The sequence below is a fragment of the Suncus etruscus genome, chromosome 3, assembly GCF_024139225.1.
Source record: "Suncus etruscus isolate mSunEtr1 chromosome 3, mSunEtr1.pri.cur, whole genome shotgun sequence".
In the NCBI taxonomy this organism is placed as follows: Eukaryota; Metazoa; Chordata; class Mammalia; order Eulipotyphla; family Soricidae; genus Suncus; species Suncus etruscus.
The window spans coordinates 2,792,070-2,816,686 of NC_064850.1; the positions used below are offsets into that span (position 1 = coordinate 2,792,070).

Genomic DNA, 24,617 nt, shown 5'->3' on the forward strand with positions numbered 1-24,617 from the left:
AGGCTCTGCTGGGCTCAGAACACTCCACATGCCAGGATTTCGTGTGCCTTTGACTGGTATGATGGGGGCTCTGGGCAGGACAGCTAGCCATAGGACCCCTGGGCTGACCACTTAGTCCAGGCGAGCATGACTTCCCCCACACCAGGCGGGTCTTCAGGGCCACGCCTGGTTAATCGGGCCCTGGGGGGAGGGGGGGAGAAATTCCTCCCTAGGCATCCAAAAACTACAGAACCGCGCGGGGGCGTACTTCATGTATTCAGAATATTCCTTATTCTTAAGTTATGTTTTGCGTATACAGAATGTTCATTTTGTATTCTGCCCTTTGCCACACCCCTACAAAGTTCTTTTTTACTCCTTAACTCTCTAACCCCCTCTCAAACTTCACCAACCTACATTACTCTCTTTAACTTAAGTAGTGTACAATCCTAATCACAGTCCAAAGCTGTGCATTTTGTGTGACAACCCCAAACTGTTTCAAGATACATAAAATGGACACGTATTTCTTTAGAATATTTTGTATTTTTTCTCTGACATCTATGATTCTTACTAAATGTTGTCTTATACAGTGACGATTCTATCTACTTTTTATTTGCTCTTTTTGAGCTGTTTAACAAGGAATTTCGGTGGAGGAATCCCCCAGTTTAATGCTTATGATTGAACCATGTCATGGGAATCATTGGAATGGTTCTTATGGCCCCCATATGCGCCAATAACACCACGTGGCATTGCTTCTTATTTGCATAGGCACATTAAAATGGGAAAATACTATACATACAAATAAGATCCTACCTAATAGATTTTGGAACACACAAATCTTGTAGTGCAAAGGGACCTTACACCCTGAACATTGACATAACGACCTGGCACAGACCTCAGAAGAAAGCGCATAATCCATTCTCCCCTGAAGCAGGGAAGCCATCCACGAAACATCCAGTCTGGTCTATAACATCACCTGGAAGCAATCCTTTACCACGGAAGACCTACACTGCTCAGACTTCGACCTGCTCAAAAGAGACTTCCCTTAACACTGAGAAGACTTAACAACAACAACGACCTGCTTACAGGACAGGGCTCCCTGCATTGCCCTTTGTTTGTGAGGTGAAAGGAGAGGATGCTCCACATCCTGACTTCAATGTAAGACATGCAGATTCCAGGATCTTTAATACAGAAACATGATACCAACAACAGAGACTGTGTGAAAAATGAAAGTGTGTTGGCACAACAGACAATATCTTGGATTGGACGATCTAGCTTGCCTGGAGCCTAGACTTGGTCTTGTGCCAGGAAACTTCAGGGGTCTGGTCTCTTTGTACTTAGGCCAAGGTTATTTCTTTCCATGTCCCTCATATTTTGGTGGGCCTATGCAAACAACAATTGCCACTCTAACACCATTTTTACTGTGCTCCTTTGACTCTAATCCTTAAAAAGAACTCACTTAAAATTTGAGGTTAACTTAAGCTAATATGCATGTATATGGAAATGTAAGAAAATACTATGCCTGTAATGTTTAAGGAGTTACGTAAGTTTTATGGCTTTAGATTGCCTTGTGTACTGTTAAGAAATATTATAATGTGTTACAATCTGGGGACTTGAGGGACAAAGTAATTGTACATGGATTCTGTCTTATTTGTCTTAATGTTCTTTGGCTGAAACTTCAAAGTTAAGATATCAGCAAGGGGACTTCTGAGAATTCTGTTTATGGGTGATTGTCCTTCCACTGTAACTTTACCTTGTCCTCTTTCTTTGCACCCTTGTTCTCATAATTAAAAATAAAAATTAAAAAAAAAAAAAAAAAAAGAAATTTCCTGATGGCCTAGCCAATTACAAAAAGACATTGCTCTCTAAATTGAAGTCAAAATATGCTATAATTATTCTTGATTCCAAAATTGTTATTAACATTTATTATTATTATTATTATATATTAACATATATAAATAACTTGTGACTCTCAAATAAAAAAAAAAAGAAATTTTCACAAAAAAAAAAAAAAAGACATTATCCAAGGGAGTGGAGAAACCCAGATGCTAGTTTTCCAACTGGTGCCTGAACAGGGGATGCAGATACCACCCAAAACACCATTCGATCCCAGAGAATGCAACCTGCATTAGACGCCTAGCTGCATTAAGTCCTCCTATCACTAACCTGCTTCAACTAACACATGCCCCCTGCTGCATCTAATCTTACAAAGCAATACTTTTCTGTTGCTGTTGGTTTACCTCTTTCATTGCCTATAAAGGGAGCTCCATAAAGCTAGCCTAGTTGTAAGGTTCATCCATAAAAGTCCAGAGCCTGGTCAGCTCTCACATATTGCAGATGCCTAAGAAGTTATTTCTGAAAGGAAGGACTTAGCAAATAAACAAAAGATGGAATGCAATAGTTTGTTGAACAATGTTTGTTTCCTCATGAGTCTTGTGCATTGTGGTACATACATGCCAAAAAAATAATAAAGGTAATATAGCATAAAGGTCTTGAGCCCTTTATGAAATGAGGAACAAAGACAGATGCTCACAGTTCACTCTAAGAGTCGCTAGTGTTCTGATGTTTTCACCCCAATAGAATCCTTTTAGTGTTCTGGCATTTTGATTATCTGCAGCGACATCTACTGCTAAGCCATGGAGAATGCATCTTTTGCTGATTTTTAGCGGTGCCAAAGACCAGATGAAAGCAAGCCTGCCATTCTGTTATTCCACATAGTGATTTTTTCACATAATGATTCTTATAAACGATCTTCATCTCAAAGATAGACCACTCGAGAGTGTCCCAGTGATATAGTACGAAGGGTAATGTGCTTGTCTTGCAAGCAGCTGACTTAATTCAATTCCTGGCACTCTATATATAGTAGCATGATCATTCGGAGTGATCCCTGAGCATCAGCCAACAGCAAGCCCTGAGCACCGTCGGGTGTGACCCAAACAAATCAAAATAAATAAAAGAAAATGTGAACATATGTTTCATTAACATATGTCCAGAAAAGTAAAGAAGTGATCTTAAAAGCAGCTCCCAGGTACAAAATGGCCCTGCTTGATGCCGTAAAGTGAATGAGAAAAGGGGGTGGTTATTCAGCAAATAGATTGCTAGAGAAAAATATACTGCTGGCATAACCTCTCTTTATCTGTATATAACCTCTACATTTATTTGACTTTAAGAAATTGAATTTCCACCTCTTTAAGAATTTGACCTCAGGAAAAAAAAACTTGGCATATCAAACTAAACCAGTGGTAACAAAGAAGTAAAAAAGGAAGAAAAAACCTAGACTAGTATAAGAAGTAGTAAATTCATATGTTTTAAAGAGCCCTTTTCAAAAAAATACATAATGGTATATTTCTAACATCCCCTGTTCACTTAAAAGTCACCCTACTGGGGCCAGAGAGATAGCATGGAGGTAAAGTGTTTGACTTGCATGCAAAAGGGTGGTGGTTCAAATCCCGGCATACCATATGGTCCCCTGAGCCTGCCAGGAGCGGTTTTCTGAGTGTAGAGCCAGGAGGAACCCCTGAGCGCTGCCAGGTGTGACCCAAAAAAACAAAAACAAAAAAAAGTCACCCTACAATGACAATAGAATCAAAAGACCCAAACTATAACAATCTAAGCTTAAAATGGGCCTCTTACACTGGAAGGCCCGGGAGTAAGGGTGGAAGTACAGGAACCACACTGAAAACTAGTGTGGAGGAAGGTCAGCACTGGGGGTGAGAATGGCCCTAATTCACTGTCACTAAGCTTGAAATCCAACTATGAAGGATTTGTCATAATGGTCTCAATAAAAAATTTTTAAAAGAATACGATGAGGGCCAGAGCAATAGCACGGTGGTAGAGTGTTTGCCTTGCACACAGCTGACAAGGACAGACCTGGGTTCAATCCCCAGCACCCCATATGGTACCCCAAGCCAGAGGTGATTTGTGAGCAGATATCATCCAGGAGTAACCCCTGTCACTGAGTGTGGCCCAAAAACAAAAAAGAAAATAAGATGATAAAGATCAGAAATAAAACATAAATGACAAAAATAAAATTTAAACTAAAAAAAAGTCACCCTTGGGCTAGGAAGACAGCTCACAGGATTGGTGTACATGTCTTTGTGTGCCTGAATTTAAATCATGGAACCTCGTGATCGCCCAAGCACTGCCAAGAGCAATCCCTGAGTAACACCCCCAAGAGACCCTGAAAAGTGCCAGATGTCACCCCCACAGCTAAAATAGGAAAGGAAGTTACTCTATTTTAACTTCCTCACTAAAGTCAATCTGCTGGTTATGTTACAGAACATGTATGGAGGTGGGGGGTGATATGGGATGCACCTGGAGAACATTGGTGGAGGTAAATCGACACTGGTGGTAGGATTGGCCCTGACTCAGAAACCCAACTATGAAGGACTTTGTAAATCACAATGGTTTTAATAAAGTTAAAATTTAAAAAAAGAACATGTAAAAAATAAAATGCTAGAGACACTATTGTTGTAGTTAGATATACCAAAAGTTATCGATTCCAGTGCTTACAAAATTCTACTATCGAGACCTGCATGAAATCCTGAAATATAGGAAAATGTCAGAAGTACTCACCCCATGTTGCTATCCCTTCCTTAAGCCATGCTATCAACAGATATATGCACAATCATGCTGAATGTTGGGCACCCAGGAAATAAATACATTTAGCTAGAAAGATAATAGTCTGAAGAAAGGAGCAGAAAAGACCCCACTAAAGGAATATAACTAAAGGAATATACCAGGTACAAACAATACTATCAATGATGTCCCTTGTTGTGAGTGCTGCACAGTCTATGACATTGATTGTCATAGGATGTTTTCATTAGTTTCTGCCAAATTTTCTGTCACTAACTTGTGTCTGCATTTAGTCCACAATTGGAACACTGGAATTGGACCCCATTCAACGCTTCTCCAAATAAATGTCTTATCATTAAATGTGATGTGTGAGCTACTTTTCAGCAATTCCTCATCCAAATCCAAATTATGGCCATTAAAACTGACGCTTCTCTCAGTTTTGGCACTAGGCAAAACACACTTTTTAAAATTTAATCTGCATTGCTAACATTTCCTCAATCACTTTAAGCCTCTATAATAACAGTAAATCAGTCCAAATTGGGAGCATTTTCCCATTTCCATGGTATTTATGGTCCCTCATGCTCAGCCAATATAATATCAAGATGCCAATAGAACATTACCAAATGCAAAGCTGAAAAAGAAATCCAGCAACACACCATTAGATAGCATTTTCACCCCAGACACAAAATGTACATAAACCAAGAGCAAGATAAAAGTGCATCAAAATAATCAAAAGGTAAAAATTCCTGAGTATATTTTCCTGTATATTTGTGGGAATCCAGACCTAGAAGTGCTCAGGGGACTATATACAGTGCCCAGGTTCAAACCAGGTTGTCACAAGCCAGGCAAGTGACAACCTCTGTACTATTTCTCCCACCCCAGAGTTAGTATAAGTGAAGCTTATAATTTGATTTTTAATAATGGCTGTACTTAGCTTACAAAATTCCTAAAACTGTCTCTCTTGCCTCTTAGTACAAGCTTGCTTCAGCATAGTACTGGAAAACGTTCAACACTATAAAAAATAGTTGGAATCATACATTTATGGCAGAATTTTCACAAACAAATTGATATAGGTTTAATTCTTGGCTCTGACATCTATTGGATATTAGACCTTGATCTTCAATTTCCTTAAATATGAAATGAAGAAATGAGTATTTCTTAGAGTTCGTATGAGGCTTTCCATCTTAACATGATAGTCAATACCTGGTAGATATTAAACATCAAGAACTGCCTAGTTCATATGACAAGTCATTTATCTGAACGTTAATGAAAACCGGAGAAATGAACTGAGGCATTATTAATGACTCCTAGAATTAAGATCAATTGTTGATTTCTTTTCCTGAGAAACTCTGCTATCTAGAATGACTTCATCTACTCTACCTTTCCATCCTATATATATAGCTCTATAAGAGGTAACTAGAACTGTATTTTCATTTTCTCCTGAAATGATATTCAAGATTGGTCAAAATCAAAACAAAACAAAAAAGATAAGAAAAATAGTGCATGGGGCTGGAGAGACAGCACAGCAGTAGGGCATTTGCCTTGCAAGCAGCCAACCCAGGACCAACATTGGTTCAAATCCTGGCATCCCATATGGTCCCCTGTGCCCACCAGGAGCGATTTCTGAGCACAGAACCAGGAGTAATCCCTGAGCGCTACCGGATATGGCCCAAAAACCAGAAAAAGAAAAAGAAAAAAGAAAAAGTAGGGCAGTGTCTTTAAAAAAGAGTGTATGCATTTTCTCACTATGTTAAATGTCATTAAAACAGGACCCACTGATTTCATTTCTACGTATCTACACAGTAGAAATGAAATTCTATATCTGCAAAATAACTTGTCATATGAATATTCTTAGCAGCAGTATTCATAGTTGCTCAAATATAGATTTAAATGTCTGGACTCCTAGCCCATTCATATGCACACTAATGTTCAAGAAGCAGTGTAGTGGAGGGGGTGGCAGAGTGATAGTACAGTGGATAGGGCATTTGCCTGGCACACAGCAGGCCTGGCTTCAATCTCTGCACCCCATATAGTCCCCAAGCCCACCCAGAGCGAGCACAGAGCACAGATCCAGGAGTGAACCCTGAGCACTGGTGGATAGGGCATAAAGAAAACAAAAATTTTAAAGCAGTGTAGGTTTTTTTTGTATTGATGATGCTCAGCCATGTATCATGATTAAGACATATATGATATAGAGAAATTGAAAAGTACAAAACACTAGATTTTTCCAGTCCATATCTTTACACTTTTGCCTTTATGCTCCATCTTCTGAAAGAGTCATTATATGATCTTCCTGTACCAAATCTGTGATCACCTAAAGATTATAAAAATTAAAATATATATTTAATGTGTGGACAGAAAAGAGTATTTATTTATTTATTTATTTATTTATTTATTTATTTTTGGTTTTTGGGCCACACCCGTTTGACGCTCAGGGGTTCCTCCTGGCTATGCGCTCAGAAATTGCCCCTGACTTGGGGGACCATATGGGACACCGGGGGATCGAACCGAGGTCCATCCTACACTAGTGCTTGCAAGGCAGATACCTTACCTCTAGCGCCACCTTCCCGGCCCCAGAAAAGAGTATTTAGAGGCAAAAAAAAAAAGTAAAAAGAAAATGTAGAAACCTTACCTATAGCTCATAGAAATAATACCTGCAAAGTGAAAATGTATAGGAGTGGGTCCAGTGGGTAGGGCATTTGCCTTGCATGCGGTTGACCTGGGTTCAATCCCTGGCATCCCATAAGGTCCCCAAGCCTACTGGGAGTAATTTTATAGTATAGAGCCAGAAGTAACTCCTATGCACTGCGAGGTGTGGTCCAAAAACCAAAAAGCAAAAAATAATGTTTAGGGGCCAGAGAGATAGTGCAGGGAGTTATGGTGCTTGCCATGTATGCAGCCAGCTCTGGTTGGATCCCTGATACCAGATGGTACCCTAGGCATCACCAGGAGCGGTCCTTAAGCGCACTCAAGCATGGCTCAAGTCTTGATTCACTGCCCCCCAAAACAGTGATCAATTTTGATTTAGTATTTGTGCTGCCTCTCAGCTGGTGGTCATGTGACTTGTTCTCAGGAACCGAATTTGAGTGTAAGGAAAGCAAGTCTGCTTCAGCCAGAGATCCTGAGTGCTCCCTTCCCTGCTCCAATCTGGTTGCAGAGAGCCCCATGAGGCTGCTTATACCCAGGAAGTCTATTGAGACTCTTGTGAGAAGCAAAAATTAGAACCAGTAGGAATCATAAAGAGAGCAAGTTACAAACCTCCTGTCTCTAACAAATGCAGCCACCTGTAGAAACTACTAAGCTGTAGCTGGCCCTGACAGATACATTCCCACTCACCAAAAGTATAACATTCAGGATATTTTTGGTTTGGGTTTTGGTTTTGGTTTGGAGACCACACCTAGCAGTGCTCAAGAGCTACTCCTAATTCTGCATTCAGGGATCACTCCTAATAGTGCTCAAGACCCCATGTGGTGCTGGATATCAAACTGGGGTCATGCAAAGCAAGCACCTTAGCCCTTGTGCTATCTCTTCAGTTACAGGGTTTTTAAATTACCAATCACTGTATTTCTCACTCTCTAAGATGCACCTGACCATAAAACACACAGTTTTTAGCTGCTCTCCTCCCCTGCACTCAGGCTTCAGCTCCGGGCTGCATTTGCTCCATAAGGCACACGATATGAAGCTGACCACAAAGAGTAGTGAGTGCAGCTAGAGAAATAACTACACTGACAACTATCACAATAAGGGTAGTAAGTGAGAGAAATAGATTGCCTATCTCGAATACAGGCAAGGGATAAGGGCGGAGGGAGATAGAGGGCATTGGTGATGGGAAGGTTGCACTGGTGAAGGGGGAGTGTTTTTTTTATAACTGAAACCTAACTACAAACATGTTTGTAATCATGGTGCTTAAATAAAGATATTATTTTGAAGAAAAAAAAGATGCACTTTGGGGCTGCATCTTATGATACAAAAGATACGGTAATTTGTATTCTTTCACAATATAAATGTTCCCCAGCAAATTAGGGCTGTAAAGAAGCTTTACTGTAGTGTATTAAAAAATAATTCACTTTGGATACTTGACTATCTTTGGCAATTACTGGATCTCTTTCAATGGCGCACTGAAGTCAATGAGCATTATCTGATTCCATTAGAACTCCGTACCCTGCACTGTCTGGAGACTATTTTATAATGCTCTCCATGGCAGAGAGCAGAGTGTAATGCAAATCATGCTCCTCTAGGCAAACAAATCAATTGTACACGGAAGCAGCTCTGATTCCTTCGACGAAATCAACTCTGCTGTCATTAGTTGGGTTAATTTCAACAGCCCTTTGTATAGGTCCTTCACATTTTTAGTCAAGTTGATTCCAAGATATTTGAGTTTGTGTGGCACTATTGTGAATGGGTTTGTTTTCTTAATGTCCATTTCTTCCTTATTACTATTGGTGTATAGAAAGGCCATTGATTTTTGTGTGTTAATTTTGTAGCCTGCCACCAAAACTCTGCTCCAAGAAATAAGAGAGGACACGTGGAAATGGAAGCACATACCCTGCTCATGGATTGGCAGGATTAACATCATTAAAATGGCAATACTCCCCAAAGTATTATACAGATTTAATGTGATCCCTCTAAAGATACCCATGACATTCTTCAAAGAAGTGGATCAGGCACTTTTGAAATTCATTTGGAACAATAAACACCCTAGAATATCTAAAGCAATCATTGGGAAAAAGAATATGGGAGGAATTACTTTCCCCAACTTTAAACTGTACTACAAAGCAATAGTTATCAAAACAGCATGGTATTAGAATAAGGACAGGCCCTCAGATCAGTGGAATAGGCTTGAATACTCAGAGAATGTTCCCCAGACATACAGTCACCTAATTTTTTATAAAGAAGCAAGAAATCCTAAATGGAGCAAAGAAAGTCTCTTCAATAGTGGTGTTGGCACAACTGGCTAGCCACTTGCAAAAAATTGAACTTAGACCCCAGCTAACATCATGTACGAAGGTTAAATCCAAATGGATGAAAGACCTCAATATCAGACCCAAAACCATAAGATACATAGAACAACACGTAGGTAAAACACTCCAGGACATTGAGACTAAAGGCATCTTCAAAGACGAAACTGCACTCTCCAAGCAAGTGAAAGCAGAAATTAACAGATGGGAATATATTAAATTGAGAGGCTTCTGCACCTCAAAAGAAATAGCGCCCAGGATACAAGAGCCACCCACTGAGTGGGAGAAACTATTCACCCAATACCCATCAGATAAGAGGCTAATCTCCAAAATATACAAGGCACTGACAGAAATTTACAAGAAAAAAAACATCTAATCCCATCAAAAAAATGGGGAGAAGAAATGGACAGACACTTTGACAAAGAAGAAATACAAATGGCCAAAAGACACATGAAAAAATGCTCCACATCACTAATCATCAGGGAGATGCAAATAAAAACAACGATGAAGTACCACCTCACACCCCAGAGATTGGCACACATCACAAAGAATGAGAACAAGCAGTGCTGGCGGGGATGTGGAGAGAAAGGAACTCTTATCCACTGCTGGTGGGAATGCCATCTAGTTCAACATTTATGGAAGCAATATGGAGATTCCTCCAAAAACTGGAAATCGAGCTCCCATATGACCCAGCTATACCACTCTAGGAATATACCCTAGGAACATAAAAATACAATACAAAGGGCCCAGAGAGATAGCACAACGGCGTTTGCCTTGCAAGCAGCCGATCCAGGACCAAAGGTGGTTGGTTCGAATCCCGGTGTCCCATAGGGTCCCCTGTGCCTGCCAGGAGCTATTTCTGAGCAGACAGCCAGGAGTAACCCCTGAGCACCACCGGGTGTGGCCCAAAAACCAAAAACCAAAAAAAAAAAAATACAATACAAAAATCCCTTCCTTACACCTATATTCATTGCAGCACTATTTACCATAGTAAGGCTCTGGAAACAGCCAAGATACCCTTCAACAGATGAATGGCTAAAGAAACTATGGTACATATACACAATGGAATATTATGCAGCTGTCAGGAGAGATGAAGTCATAAAATTTTCCTATACATGGATGTATATGGAATCTATTATGCTGAGTGAAATAAGTCAGAGAGAGAGAGAGAGAGAGAGACGCAGAATGGTCTCACTCATCTATGGGTTTTAAGAAAAATGAAAGACATTCTTGCAATAATAATTTTCAAACACAAAAGAGAAAAGAGCTGGAAGTTACAGTTCACCTCATGAAGCTCACCACAAACAGGGATAAGTTTAATTAGAGAAATAACTACGTTTTGAACTATCCTAATAATGAGAATGTACGAGGGAAATAGAAAGCCTGTCTAGAGTACAGACGGGGGTTGGGTGGGGAGGAGGGAGATTTGGAACATTGGTGATGGGAATGTTGCACTGGTGATGGGTGGTGTTCTTTACATGACTGAAACCCAAACACAATCATGTATGTAATAAAGTTGTTTAAAAAAATTTTTTTTAAATTTTCAACAACCCTGGAGCCCATGGAAATCTCTGGTTCTTTGATCCCTCATAGTTGTGGCAAATGCTTGATTCCTTATTAATGAGTCTTAAAATATATTTAACACATGGCCTGTATATTACTGGATGAGAAGCATCCTACTTTTATAAATGTTCTCTTTTATTAATGAGTTTTAAATATATTTAATATATCTTAAATATATTATTAAATTATTATATCATATATTATACATATATTATTACATATATCTAAGGTACATATTAAATATATTTAATAGATGACCTGTATATAACTGGATCTGATATCTTTTTTAAGTTTTCTTTTTTAACCACTCAGAGTAATTGATGGTGCCTGAAAGTCTGAGAGAGAGCTTAATGGCTTCAGCTCATGCTTTGCATACATACTAGAATTTTTTTTCTTGTTTTCTTCATCTAAAAACTATGTGCCTCTTATGGTCAGGTGCGTCTTTTAGAGCGAAAAATACGGCAAGTGATCTATCTTAATTTAGCATCCTGGAACTTAAAAGAGTTAAGGACACTCTTGACTGCTTCCTCAATTTTATTTTCATAAAACTGGACATTTTTAACATCTTCATTGACTTTCCTCTGTGTTTTTCAAAAAGGACTCATCATACTTAAGCTTTCCTTTCTGTAAAATAACTCACTTCTTTCGATATTTCTTGTTAACTCTCAGAAGAGTCAATGAGATGCTTTCACATGGTAAAACATCCCCAACTGAGCTTACATGTGCATTTTGATTACAGAGAAATTATTCACAGCATTCGCCTCCAATGTAATGCAGCTTATTAATGTTTTTATTAACTGTAAGTGATGAAGAGATTATTTCCTGGCTTCATTCCAAGATTCCTTCCTCCAAAAGAAAAATTACTGTTGAATTATCACATTAAAAATTCATTTCTACTGAAAGAAATATAATTTTCCAACTCCAATTCTCTAATTCAATATAAGTTAATTATAAAAATAATTAAAATAAAAAAATACAGATAAGGTATTTTTGCTTCTGGAGCTCATTATATTTATTATCATTTTAAAAGAAAAATAATAAATAAAGATGAATAATCTGTAGCTGAGATACTTTGGTTTGGGTTTGGAAGGATCTTTCTAATCAACTTAAAACTTTTAATTTGGGGGAAGTTTATTGCTATTAGCCAATTTCTAGGACCTCTTACAAGGCATGAAAGATAAGAAAAGAGAAAAATATTATTTTATTTTAATTGCTTTATTTAAACATCATGGTTAAAATTTGTTCATTGTTGGTTTAAATCATACAATGGACACCATCTTTCACCATTGAACCCTTTCTTCACCATCACCAGTGTCTTCCGCTTCCCTCCCACCCTCTACACCCCACCCCTGCCTTGCTCTAAAGCAAACTGCTTCTTTCTCACTCTCTCACTCCCCCTTTCCTTTTTATGACTCTGTGGTTTGCACTATTGTTAACAGATGGGTGCCTTGTCTATTAGTTTCTCAAGGTAAAAGATTTTTCAAAGCTGGAAGTCCCAGTGCACCTCATGATGCTCACCACAAAGAGTGATGAGCTTAGTTAGAGAAATAACTACATTTTGAACTGTCCTAATAATGAGAATGTATGAGGGAAATGGAGAGCCTGTCTAGAGTACAGGCGGGGGTTGGGTGGGGAGGAGGGAGATTTGGGATTGGAGATGGGAATGTTGCACTGGTGATGGGCGGTGTTCTTTACATGACTGAAACGCAAACACAATCATGTATGTAATCAAGGTGTTTAAATAAAATACATTAAAAAAAAAGATTTTTCAAACCAGGACCTGAAAGCAATAAAAACTCTATTTTACTATAATAATGTTGCTTCATGGGGCCGGAGAGATAACACAGCAGTAGGGTGTTTGCCTTGCATGTAGCCAACCCAGTTTAGACCCAGGTTTGATTCCTGGCATCCCATATGATCCTCTGAGCCTGTCAAGAGCGATTTCTGAGCACAGGGCCAGGAGTAACCCCTGAGTGCCACCGGATGTGGCCCCAACCCCCCCCCCCAAATGTTGCTTCAGCTAGAAGTAAGATACAAAAAGACAGTTTGATTCTCTGACTTGAAGAATGAATGCACTGATGGCAAAAACAGTCAGATTTAATTAATTTCTAATTCGAACTAGGTTATGCTCTGGCTGTTTATATCAATCACAGTCCTTCTCAATGATTATTTTTGAAATGGACATCGAGCTAATCCCAACTAGTTAAAGGCCAAAGATTTTTTAGAAACTTTCCCACTTTTAAGTACAGAATACAGAAAAAAAAAAAAAAAAGTTCATCTTCACTCTCCAGACAGTGTCTTGTCTGCCTCTGACCAGACATTGCAGCTATGAGAAGGTCTCCTTAAGAACACAGTTAACTGGGCCCGGAGAGATAGCACAGCGGCGTTTGCCTTGCAAGCAGCCGATCCAGGACCAAAGGTGGTTGGTTTGAACCCCGGTGTCCCATATGGTCCCCCGTGCCTGCCAGGAGCTATTTCTGAGCAGACAGCCAGGAGTGACCCCTGAGCACCGCCGGGTGTGGCCCAAAAACCAAAAAACAAACAAACAAACAAAAAAAAGAACACAGTTAACCGAGAAGGCGTGGAAGCAAGATGAGATGAACTTGGATCTATCAAAGGGCTTGTCTCTTCAAGTCTGAAGTTAGAAAACAGTGGATCACTATCTCTTATGGAGTCACATAAGTTTGTTTAAATTTGTTTTATAAACAATTCCCTTATGATTTCTTATCAGTCAATAATAAATCATATGTTTGACTTATACACAAGCTAGGTAAAAAGGGGTCACAATGGAAAAAGTATAAGAAGTTCAATTTGGGGCCAGTGAGGTGGCGCTAGAGGTAAGGTGTCTGCCTTGCAAGTGCTAGCCAAGGAACGGACCATGGTTCAATCCCCCGGCGTCCCATATGGTCCCCCCAAGCCAGGGGCGATTTCTGAGCGCATAGCCAGGAGTAACCCCTGAGCCTCAAACGGGTGTGGCCCAAAAAAAAAAAACAAAACAACAACAACAACAAAAAAAAGAAGTTCAATTTTAAGGATCTGGAACGTTCCACTGTGGGTAGGGCATTTGCTCTGCACTCGGCCAATCTGGGTTTGATTCCTGGGATCCCATATGGTCCCCTGAGCTTTCCAGGAGCGATTTCTGAGCACGGAGCCAGGAGTAACTCCTGAGCACTGCCAGGTGTGGTCCAAAATAAAAGTTCCATTTTAAGTTGCCTTATTGTTAGGGAAAAAAACTGTATTATGACTGATTATTGTGAGGATGTGATCATCTGCCCCTATCTGATTCAGATGTGAAGATACTAAAGGCAGTTGGCTCAACATTTCCCAGGCCTGATCGTTTCCACAGTGTAGAATCAAAGTGTATTATAAAAACATTCTAAAAGGATAGACCACTAAAAAGAAATGGTAATTCAAAGACGAGTACGCAACGGAAGTAACCGTTCTGCAAAATGTAAGTATCAAGTCAATATTATCACTCTTAAATTTATGTAATGTTATAGTCAATAATATTACAATAAAACTGGAAAAGTCAAACAAAGTTAATGTTATGCTTCAGAAAAATTTAGTCTCCAAATGCCGACAGTCACACTGCAACCTACTGACTCTAGCACGGAGTTTGAGACAGCCAGTTTCTGCTTCAAAGGTGAATGAGCATTTCCGAGGTGGCTCCGTCCTTCACTCTACCAGTCATATAATCGATCACGCTGTCCTTCTCAATGATTATTTTTGAATTGGGTATCGAGCTAATGCCCCCTCGTTAAAGGCCAAAGATTCTTGAGAAACTTTCCCTCTCTGAAGTACAGAATACAGAAAGAAAAAAAAAGTCCATCTTCACTCTCCAGACAATGTCTTGTCTGCCTCTGACTGGTCACTGCAGCTAAGAGATGGTCACCTTGGGGACATAGTTAACCAAGAAGGCATGGAAGCAAGATGAGATGAACTTGGATGACTGATGGGAGTGAAGTTACTATGTTACCTAGCCCAGGAGCACTAGCTCTGCACTTAAGTCTTGAATGAAAAGATCAAAACAAGATACTTTTATTTCAAGAATAAAAAAGTGTCTTTGGGTGGGGCACATCCAGCAGTGCTCAAGGGTCACTCCTGGCTCTGTGCTCAGAAGTTGCTCCTGGCAGGCTCGGGGGACATTATGGAATGCCAAGGATCTAACCCGGATCCATCCCAGATAGGCCATGTGCAAGGCAAGTGGCTTATCGCTGTGCTATCACTCTGGCTCCAAGAAGTGTCTCTTTACTCTTTAAACATCTTTAGACTAAGTTTTCCACTACCTAAAACCAAGAAAGAGTTAAAGAAAACATGTAATAATTACATTGGAAATGTTTGTTTGGTTTTCATTTGGGGGCCAAACTCAGCCATGCTGAGGGCTGATTCCTGGCTCTGGACTCAGGGATCACTCCTGGTGGGGAGCAGGGAACTATCTAAAGTGCCAGAAATCGAACATGGGTTGGCCTTAAGTCACCTTACCCACTGTACTATCACTCCAGTTCCAAGATATGTTTTTGCATTAAAACGGCAAAATATACTCAAGTGTAGTGATACCAATTTTTGTTGTGATGATAGAATGGAGTCCAGAGTCTTTGATCATGCTGACTTTAGACTAGCCCGGTGCAGCCCTGGAGGTACGCAAGCCCCACTGGGGTGACTCTGGGGTTCCTGGCACACAGGCCCAAGCAGCACTGAATTCTTGGGCCTTCGTGTTTAACTGCTGCCTGGCTCTCAGAGAATTGCCAGGAATTGCCAAGATCCTGGGGCCTTCTGAGCACCACTTGGGAAATACAGACCCCCCAATAAATAAAATAAAAATGTAAAAATGGGGGCCAGTGAGTTAGTATGGAGGTAAGGCATTTGCCTCTCAAGCAGAAGGTCAGTGGTTCGAATCCCGGCGTCCCATATGCTCCCCTGAGCCTGCCACGAGCAATTTCTGAGCCTGGAGCCAGGAGGAACCCCTGAGTGCTGCTGGGTGTGACCCAAAAACCAATAAATAAATAAATAAATAAATAAATAAATAAATAAATAAATAAATAAATAAATAAATAATGTAAAAAATAAAAATGTGAATGTAATTGTGTAAATCATTGTAACAGAATAAAACAGGATATAAGCCAGAGTGTCTTTTCAAAGTGCAGGTTCTTGTCAGTAAAGCTTCTTCTTTTTTTTTTCTTTCTTTTTTTTTTTAGTAAAGCTTCTTAGGTCAGAGAATAAGCTGATTCTATATATTGGTGAGAATAGATTCCTGTACACTCTCAGCATTTTACCATTCTTCATTCTTCCTTAACTTTACAATGGAACTTTCAGTCCTGGTTCCATCTCAACCAACATACAATTGATCCCAGAATCCCACATCTCTACTGAAAAATTTAAAAACTGAGATCTACCTCTCCAAACTTTTTTCGGGAGGGGGGTCACACCAGGTGACTCTGCGCTCATAAATCTTCCCTGGAAGGCTCAGGGGACCATATGGGATGCTGGGATTCAAACCGGGGTCTGTCCTGTGTTGGCTGCATGCAAGGCAAATGCCCTACCACTGTGCTATCTCTCCAGCCCCTTTTTTTTTGGGGGGGGGTTTCACTCCAAACTTTAAAAGCAAAATCTACATGACAAGACATAAAACAGAAGTTAAAAACAATTTTTTTTTTTTTGGTTTTTGGGCCACACCGTTTGATGCTCAGGGGTTACTCCTGGTTATGCTCTTAGAAATCGCCCCTAGCTTGGGGGGACCATATGGGAGGCCGGAGGATCGAACCACGGTCCATCCTACACTAGCGCTTGCAAGGCAGACACCTTACCTGTAGCGCCACCTTCCCGGCCCAGAAGTTGAAATTTTTGATGTCATGAACCCCCAGCTTTGCCTGAGGAAGTCGTTTAAGTTTTCTTTTCTTGTTATTTCACAGGAAATGAGACTCTAATCTATTCGGGGCTCACATTATTTTTAGTCAATCCCAACTACCCACTTCAATCTGTTCATTTTTAAGGTTTATGTGGGTTTTAACATTCGCTGTAGAATACTATTCATATTGTAAAATAGAATTTGGTTATCCATAAATAAAATAACGTGCTTCAAAATGGGAATGAAGGAGGTGGCCAAGTAAAGTGAAATTAAATCAGACTACTCTCAACAAAATTATCTTTTAGAGGCCAAACTCAGTTGACTCTGCATAGAGTGCCTGCCTTGCAAGTACAGCCTTTGCAACTTCATCTTAGGTACCACCACATGAGATAAGCATGACCCCAGTCTCATTAACAAAGCGTATGAGCTTTGGTGCACCACCATCGAATCTGTACAACACTGCAATTAAACGTGTGACCACCAGTAAAAGCAAAAACAACACAGGGAAGGAAAGTGAGAGGTGGGGAAGAATGCTTACACTGGAACAATGAGACGGAACAGCAAGACAACAGGAACAACAAACACATCCTTAAACTTTGACTCTTAGCCCCAAACTGGAACAACCCAAGTTAACTAGATATACAAAACATAGAATAGCTATACAATGGAATTCTTTGCAACTATAATGCGGGGAGGAGAATCCTGAAACAGGGGCCATTTTGAGACACAAAATCATGCTAAGTGAAAGAAGTACAAGCTATTCCATAATAGCAAAAATGCATCTGAGGTTACCTGGCACTGAGGACTGAGGGCAGAAAAGACCATCTAGGGCATGTGAAGAATTGGGGTTGTGTGAAAAGGGAGGGGTGGAAACATATTCTATGTTTTGATTGTGAAAAAGCTGCGTGAGAGTGTATGGATCAGTGAATTATATACTTTATGTGAAGGCAGTATGTTGTACAAAATTTATAGTATACTAGAAGCAATTGGTTAAAAATTTGACTACCATTCTGTGAAAAAATATATGTTGAAGAACATGATAAAATAAACTCCAAAATAGTAATCATAGCCTTAAGCTGTACTTTCTCTGCATTTTTCTAAGCTCAAGGGCTGCTCCAGTGATTTATAATTGTTTAGAAATGGTAATCCAATTTCATCAGGAAGAAAATTTATTTCTTGGCTAAAATCAAGAGTGTATGTCGGGGCTAAAGAGATAGCATGGAGGTAAGGCGTTTGCCTTTCATGCAGAAGGACAGTGGTTCGAATCCCGGCATCCCATATGATCCCCCGAGCCTGCCAGGAGCAATTTCTGAGCACGGAGCCAGGAGTAACCCCTGAGCACTGCCGGGTGTGACCCCCCCCAAAAAAAGTGCATGTCATATGACCTCTGTTCTCTGTATAGAGACAACTTTCTCCCTCTCTCCCTTTCTCTCTTTTTATCTCCCTCCCTTTCTCTCTCTCTCCCTATCTCTCTTTCTCTCTCTCTCCCTATCTCTCTCTTTCTCTCTCTCACTCTCTCTCTCTCCCTCCCTCCCTCCCTCCCTCCCTCCTTTCTCATAAAGTGTTAGAGTCCCTGAATATTCATCTTAGAAGCAGGAACTGATCACAGAGCAACAGAGCCAGGAGTAAGTCCTAAGCATTGCCAAGTGTAGTCCAAAAAAAATAATAATAATAAAGCTTCCATATTTTGTGTTTTATTTTGCTCAACTCAAATCAGTTCTTGTAGGATGGTACTATTTCAAACTAAATGTATCTCCATGGGTTCAGAAGTTAGTGTTTATATGAGTTTGTTTTCTTCACATTAAATTTTGATAGTCACATGGATATGTTTTCAAAGTAATTACTGCTTGATTTTATGCTGAGTTTATTGAGAAAATAATTCAGCATGAGCTGTCAGTACATTACTGCTACCCTCTGCATAACCACCTGAAGCTCATGGACAGGAAATAACAGCAATGAACAATTCCATGCAATCTATGAGCTATAATTCTAGCATCCCAGAATTCCCACTCATGCCCAGACTTTCTTTCCTAAATTATTCCTGAGCATCCCTCAGCCTCCTCAAATTCAACATGGCCTGGACTAACTCATTGTCTTCATATTTACCCATATTTACCCAAAGCCTAGGCTCAACTTCCATTTTTCACCTCTCTCCTCCTCCCAAATTAGTCTCTAAGACCATCACCAGGTCTCAGGTCAGCCCTGATTTCTCCAAGCCAGGACCAATTCCCCTTAGCTCCAGCCTTCATTTCTCACTGGTCTCCAAAGGGCCTTTTTCTTCTTTCTAATCCCAATTTTTTCCTCTCCATTTTGCACTTTACTCTCACCAGATCAGCTCTCATGAAGAACAAGTTAATATTTCATCGAAGTTCAATTCCCTGAACCACGTACAGGATTGGCACTCACCCCAAGAATTTATCCAGGAATAATATTGTAAATAAATAAATAAATATATAAGTAACAATAAATAACTAAAAAGGAATGTGGTTTAAACCTCAAACATAGCATGGAGAGATAGCATGGAGGTAAGGTGTTTGCCTTGCATGCAGAAGGTCATTGGTTCGAATCCCAGCATCCCATATGGTCCCCCAAGCCTGCCAGGAGTGATTTCTGAGCATAGAGTCAGGGGTAACTCCTGAGAGCTGCCGAGTGTGACCCAAAAGAAAAAAAAAATCAATACACAGAAGGTGCAACTCTCTCACTCCATACTTATTTTTATAGGAAAATTCACCTCCTTCATTGGAATATAGTTCTGTAAATTTTGATAAATGACCATTATAAGCAACATATTAATCATCTCAATCATCCCTGAAGGTCCCTTTCAGTTTATCCTTACTTCATCACTGCCCCCAACCCAATATTAGGCAGCCCATTCACCCCTAAGTGTTTCTTTTACCAATTGTTTCTTGATTTTTTTAATCTATCTTCCCACTTTTTTATTATTGAAACAATTGTGATCTAGAGTCCTTCATAGTTCAATTTCAGATGTACAATGAGTCAGGGCCCTTCCCACCACCAAGGTCGACCTCCCTCCACCAATGAGCCCAGCGTGCATCCTATACTACCACCCTTTGTTGCTCTGTCCACACTCATTTTGAGGCACTCACCCTTTCGCACCACTGAACTGAATGAAAGAGTCCTAAGAAAGGAGAATTAATGTTTCGTAAAGTTTATGTAAAGGATAATAAACTGGAACTTCCAACCAACATACACTAATATATTTAAAAGTGAGTCCTAAACCGGGACCGGAGCAATAGCGCAGAGGTGGGGCATTTGCCTTGCACACAACTCACCCAGGACAGAATTCGGTTTTATCCCCAGCATCCCATATGGTCCCTCAAGCCAGGAGTGATTTCTAAGCACATAGCCAGGAGTAACCCCTGAACATCACCGGGTGTGGCCAAAAAAACAAGCAAACAAACAAACAAAAAAATGGAATCCTAGACCAACCACCAAATTCTCAACAAAATACTATTCAACATAATAACATAAATCTTTAGCTAACATTTGCATGCTGAAGGCATAAATGACTCTACCTAGTGTTTCACACGCTTTTTCCAACCATGGCTCCTTTCAGCCTTCCTGTGCCCCTCAAATCTTACCAGGTGCCCCTTGTCTTCTGCCATAATTCCTATTTAGGCAATTTTCACCTGTGTACCCCTTGAAACCTCCTGGATAGAGCCGATGGACTCACCTGTCAAAAAAAAAAAGCCAGAACTTTTTTTTTTAGTTTATTTGCTTTGGATTTTGGGTTTGGGGCCACATCTAGTGGTGTTGAGGGCTTATTCCTGGCTGTGGATGCAGGGATCACTCCTGGCAGTACTCAGGGGACTATATCAGATGCCAAGGATCAAACCCAAGTCAGACTGTGCCAGGTAAGCACCCTACCTGTTATTATCTCTCCAAGCCCAAGAGTAGGGATTTCTTTGGAAAAGAGTTGACTTGTCCTCAAGTCAAGATGAGGCCTCAAAGAACCACCCAGAACTTAACAGTGTCTACCTGTCTTGCAAAGGCCAAAAGAAGAGAAACAAGAGGGAATCTCTGAGAGCCAAGTGAAGGTCTCTTGCTGAAGACAGGCTTTACAGGAGAGCGTGAGCACTGGTCATTAAGGCTGAAAGGACACTGTGCTTATTCGTGAAACCAGCCATAGACATGAAGAGAAACTTCTTACTTTAGTGGTTCGTGTAGCCTTGTGGAAGAGCGCGCGCACACACACACACACACACACACACACACACACACACACACACACACACACACCCTCCCCACCCCCAGCAAATTCCAACATCAAAAAAGTGAGCAAATGTACCTGCTTTTAGACTCCATCTGCTCACAAAGCTTGTCTAGCCCCCTGGTGCCATGTCTCTCATCCCCAGGGGGAGGGCCTTGGGACCCCATGTCCCTTCCAGTTGGAAGGACAGGCAGCATTCTTTCCATAAGGCAGGTGACTATATTCTTTTTTAATATAAATCTTTACTTAAGCACCATGATTACAAGCATGTTTGTAGTTGAGGTTTCAGTCATAAACAGAATACCCTCCCCTTCACCAGTACAGCATTCCCACCACCAATGCCCCCCATCCTCCCTCATGACTGTGTTCTTAATGAGTACTTGGAAACTGGAGTCAACTGCTTCAGAGCATGAACAAAGAGCCAAGAAAATGGCTCAAAAGGCTGGAAGGCAGGTGTGGCCTGAAGGACACCACACTGCATGGTCCCCTCTGTGCTGGCAGGAACAACCTCTGCATACAGATTCTGAAATACTTTCAATCACTGCTAGGTATGGCCCAAAATCAAAATAGTGATGAATAAATAAATAACATTTTCCCTGATGAGTCACTCATTCCCAAAAGAAAAATCTGCGTTGCTCTATAGTCAATGCCAATAAAAGATATTCTTTTTCCCTCCCGCTTCCCTCCCTCCTTCCTTTCTTCCTCCTTCTTTCCTTCCTTTCTTCCTTCTTTCCTTCCTTATTTTCTTTCTTCCTCTTTTCCTTCCTTTCTTATTTCCTTTGTTTTTTGTTTCTGGTCACATATTTTTAATATTATCTTTATTTAAGCACCTTGATTATAAACATGATTGTAGTTGGATTTCAGTCATGAAAAGAACACCCCCCTTCACCAGTGCAACCTTCCCACCACCAAGGTCCCCCATTTCCCTCCTCCTCATCCCGCCTGTATTCAAAACAGGCATTCTACTTCTCTCACTCATTGACATTGTCACCATAGTTGTCAGTGTAGTTATTTCTCTAACTGTGCTCACCACTCTTTGTGGTAAACTTCATGTTGTGGGCTGGTCCTTCCAGCCCTCACCTCTATCGTCTCTGGGCATTATTACAATAATGTCTTTTTTTTTTTTAAACCCATAGATGAGTGAGACTCTCCTGCATCTTTCTCTCTCCCTCTGGCTTATTTCACTCAGCATGATAGATTCCATGTCCATCCATGTATAGGAAAATTTCATGATTTCATCTCTCCTGACGGCTGCATAATATTCCATTGTATATAGGTACCACCATTTCTTTAGCCACTCATCTGCTGAAGAGCCTTATTTCCTTGGTTCCTTCTTATTTATTTCCTTCCTTATTTCCTTCTTTTGTTTCCTCTATCCAAAAAAGATAGGAAAAAAGAAATTCTCCCCATGGTGACAGAGAGGAGAAAGGTGAGAGGAGAGAGAGAAGCAGGCCGGACTTACCCAGGCCCTGATTCTGCTGCTCCCACTCAAGGCTGTCCGGCACCTGGTACGTGGCTCCTTCTGCTGGGTCCACAGGTCGCCGCTCGAGGCCAGGCTCCTGGGAGGTCAGGCCAGGGAGGGTGAACCCGGGCAGCTCCCCATCATCATCCAAGCCCTCGCCCAGTGAATCTGCATCTTTCTCTTCCTCGTCGTCCTCCTCGTCTTCCTCATCTTCATCCTCCTCCTCCTCATCCTCTTCATCCTCATCTTCTCCTTCTAGGCAAGCAACAACAAAGTCAAAGGGAAAGAGTGAGAAACAGTGTATGAACCAATGTATTTGCGAAACTATCATTGGTAGACTTTTAATCATAGCACCTCAGTAAAAACAGAAAAATAAAACTTGGGAGAAAAATTTAATAAAATTAGAAATTAAAAAATAAAAGCAAATTGGGGCTGGAGAAATAGCATGGAGGTAAGGCAGGTAAGTGGTTCGAATCCTGGCATCCCATATGGTTCCCTGTGCCTGCCAGGGACGATTTCTGAGCATAGAGCCAGAAATAACCTCTGAGCACTGCTGGGTATGACCCAAAAACCAAAAACCAAAAAATAAATAAATAATTAAGTAAAGGAAATTAATTCGCTTTATTTTTTTAATTTTTAACATACATTTATTCACTTATTTTAGGTTTCTGGGTCACACCCGGCTGCACTCAGGGGTTACTCCTGGCTCTGTGCTCAGAAATCATTCCTGGCAGGATAGCATAGAGGTAGGGTGCTTGCCTTGCAGAAGGACGGTGGTTCAAATCCTGGCATCCTATATGGTCTCCCATGCCTGCCAAAGGCGATTTCTGAGCACAGAGTCAGAAGTAACCCCTGAGCGCTGCCGGGTGTAACCCCCTCAAAAAATACTCAAAAAAAAAAAAAAGAAAGAAAGAAAGAAATCTTTCCTGGCAGGCTTGGAGGACCATGTGGGATGCCGGGAATTGAACCCGGGTCTGTCCCAGGTCGGCCACATGCAAGGCAAACACCCTACTGCTGTGCTATTGCTCTGGCCCCAAAATTAATTCACTTTAATACATAAATTTACTTAAATAGGTGAAGGACTGCAAAATAGGCTTGACCTATTTAAACAAATTTTATTTGTTTCATACTTTTATTTTATTTCATTTTTGTTTGCTTGCTTGTTTGTTTTATGCTTTTTGGACCAAGCCTGGCAGTGCTCAGAATTGCTTCTGGCTCTATATTCAGCAATTACTCCTGGCAGTGCTCGGGAGACCATATGGGATGCTGGGGATTGAAGACAGTTGGACACTTGCAAAGAAAGTGCCCCACCTGCTGCACTCTCCTATCAGCTCAAAGTTGGCCACATAATCACACTACTACGTGCCCACAGTTACAACACATAAATTTGGAGTCAAAGTTCAAATAACATAGAATTTTTATTAAAGTCATAATTATTTCCATATGGGATAGAAAACAGCCCGTATTTTCAGGAAGCCATTAGATAGAATACAGAAAACAAACAGAATGTAACAGAGCTTCCCCTAACCCTTTATACCAGTAACCAAGAGAATAGACTATTCTAACACAATCTGCTTCCTGGTTTGTGTCCACATCAGCAAGTTGAACTCACAGTAGTAAGAGAAAAAAGAAAAATCTGCTCCTGAGTCTGATGCCCTTACACAGGCGTGACAGAACCTGGAAGCCATGGCATCATTTTCTCTACACTAAAGGGCTGAGAAAAGAACAGTTGATCAGTCAGAAAAGGCAACTAAAAAGCACACTAGACAGTCAGAAATGCGACCCAGAAAAGGCTCCAGAGAGACTCTCTGCTCAAGCAAGATGTAAACTGAGCCATAAAAGATCATGGCCAGGTACACCGACCCACAAAGCAGAAAGCTGGCCATCTCCTGAGGAGAGGGTGGACCAAGCCTCTATCCAGTTGAAGTCATGCTTAATGCCTCCATCACCCAGAATCCAGAGGGGGCAGTGGTGGTGGATTCTGAATGGCAAGCAAAGCTCCTCTCG

The 24,617-nt window shown here is 40.7% G+C and overlaps 1 protein-coding gene across 2 annotated transcripts in view; it reads right to left on the reverse strand.

Annotated features, from left to right (window-relative positions):
* Positions 1–24,617, reverse strand: part of ARMH4 (armadillo like helical domain containing 4) — a 141,347-nt gene that overhangs the window by 77,556 nt on the left and 39,174 nt on the right. For both annotated transcript variants that reach the window (XM_049770361.1, XM_049770360.1), the window contains exon 5: positions 22,611–22,865. In XM_049770361.1, the coding sequence (XP_049626318.1) occupies positions 22,611–22,865 (255 nt within the window). The remainder of the gene's footprint in view (positions 1–22,610; positions 22,866–24,617) is intronic.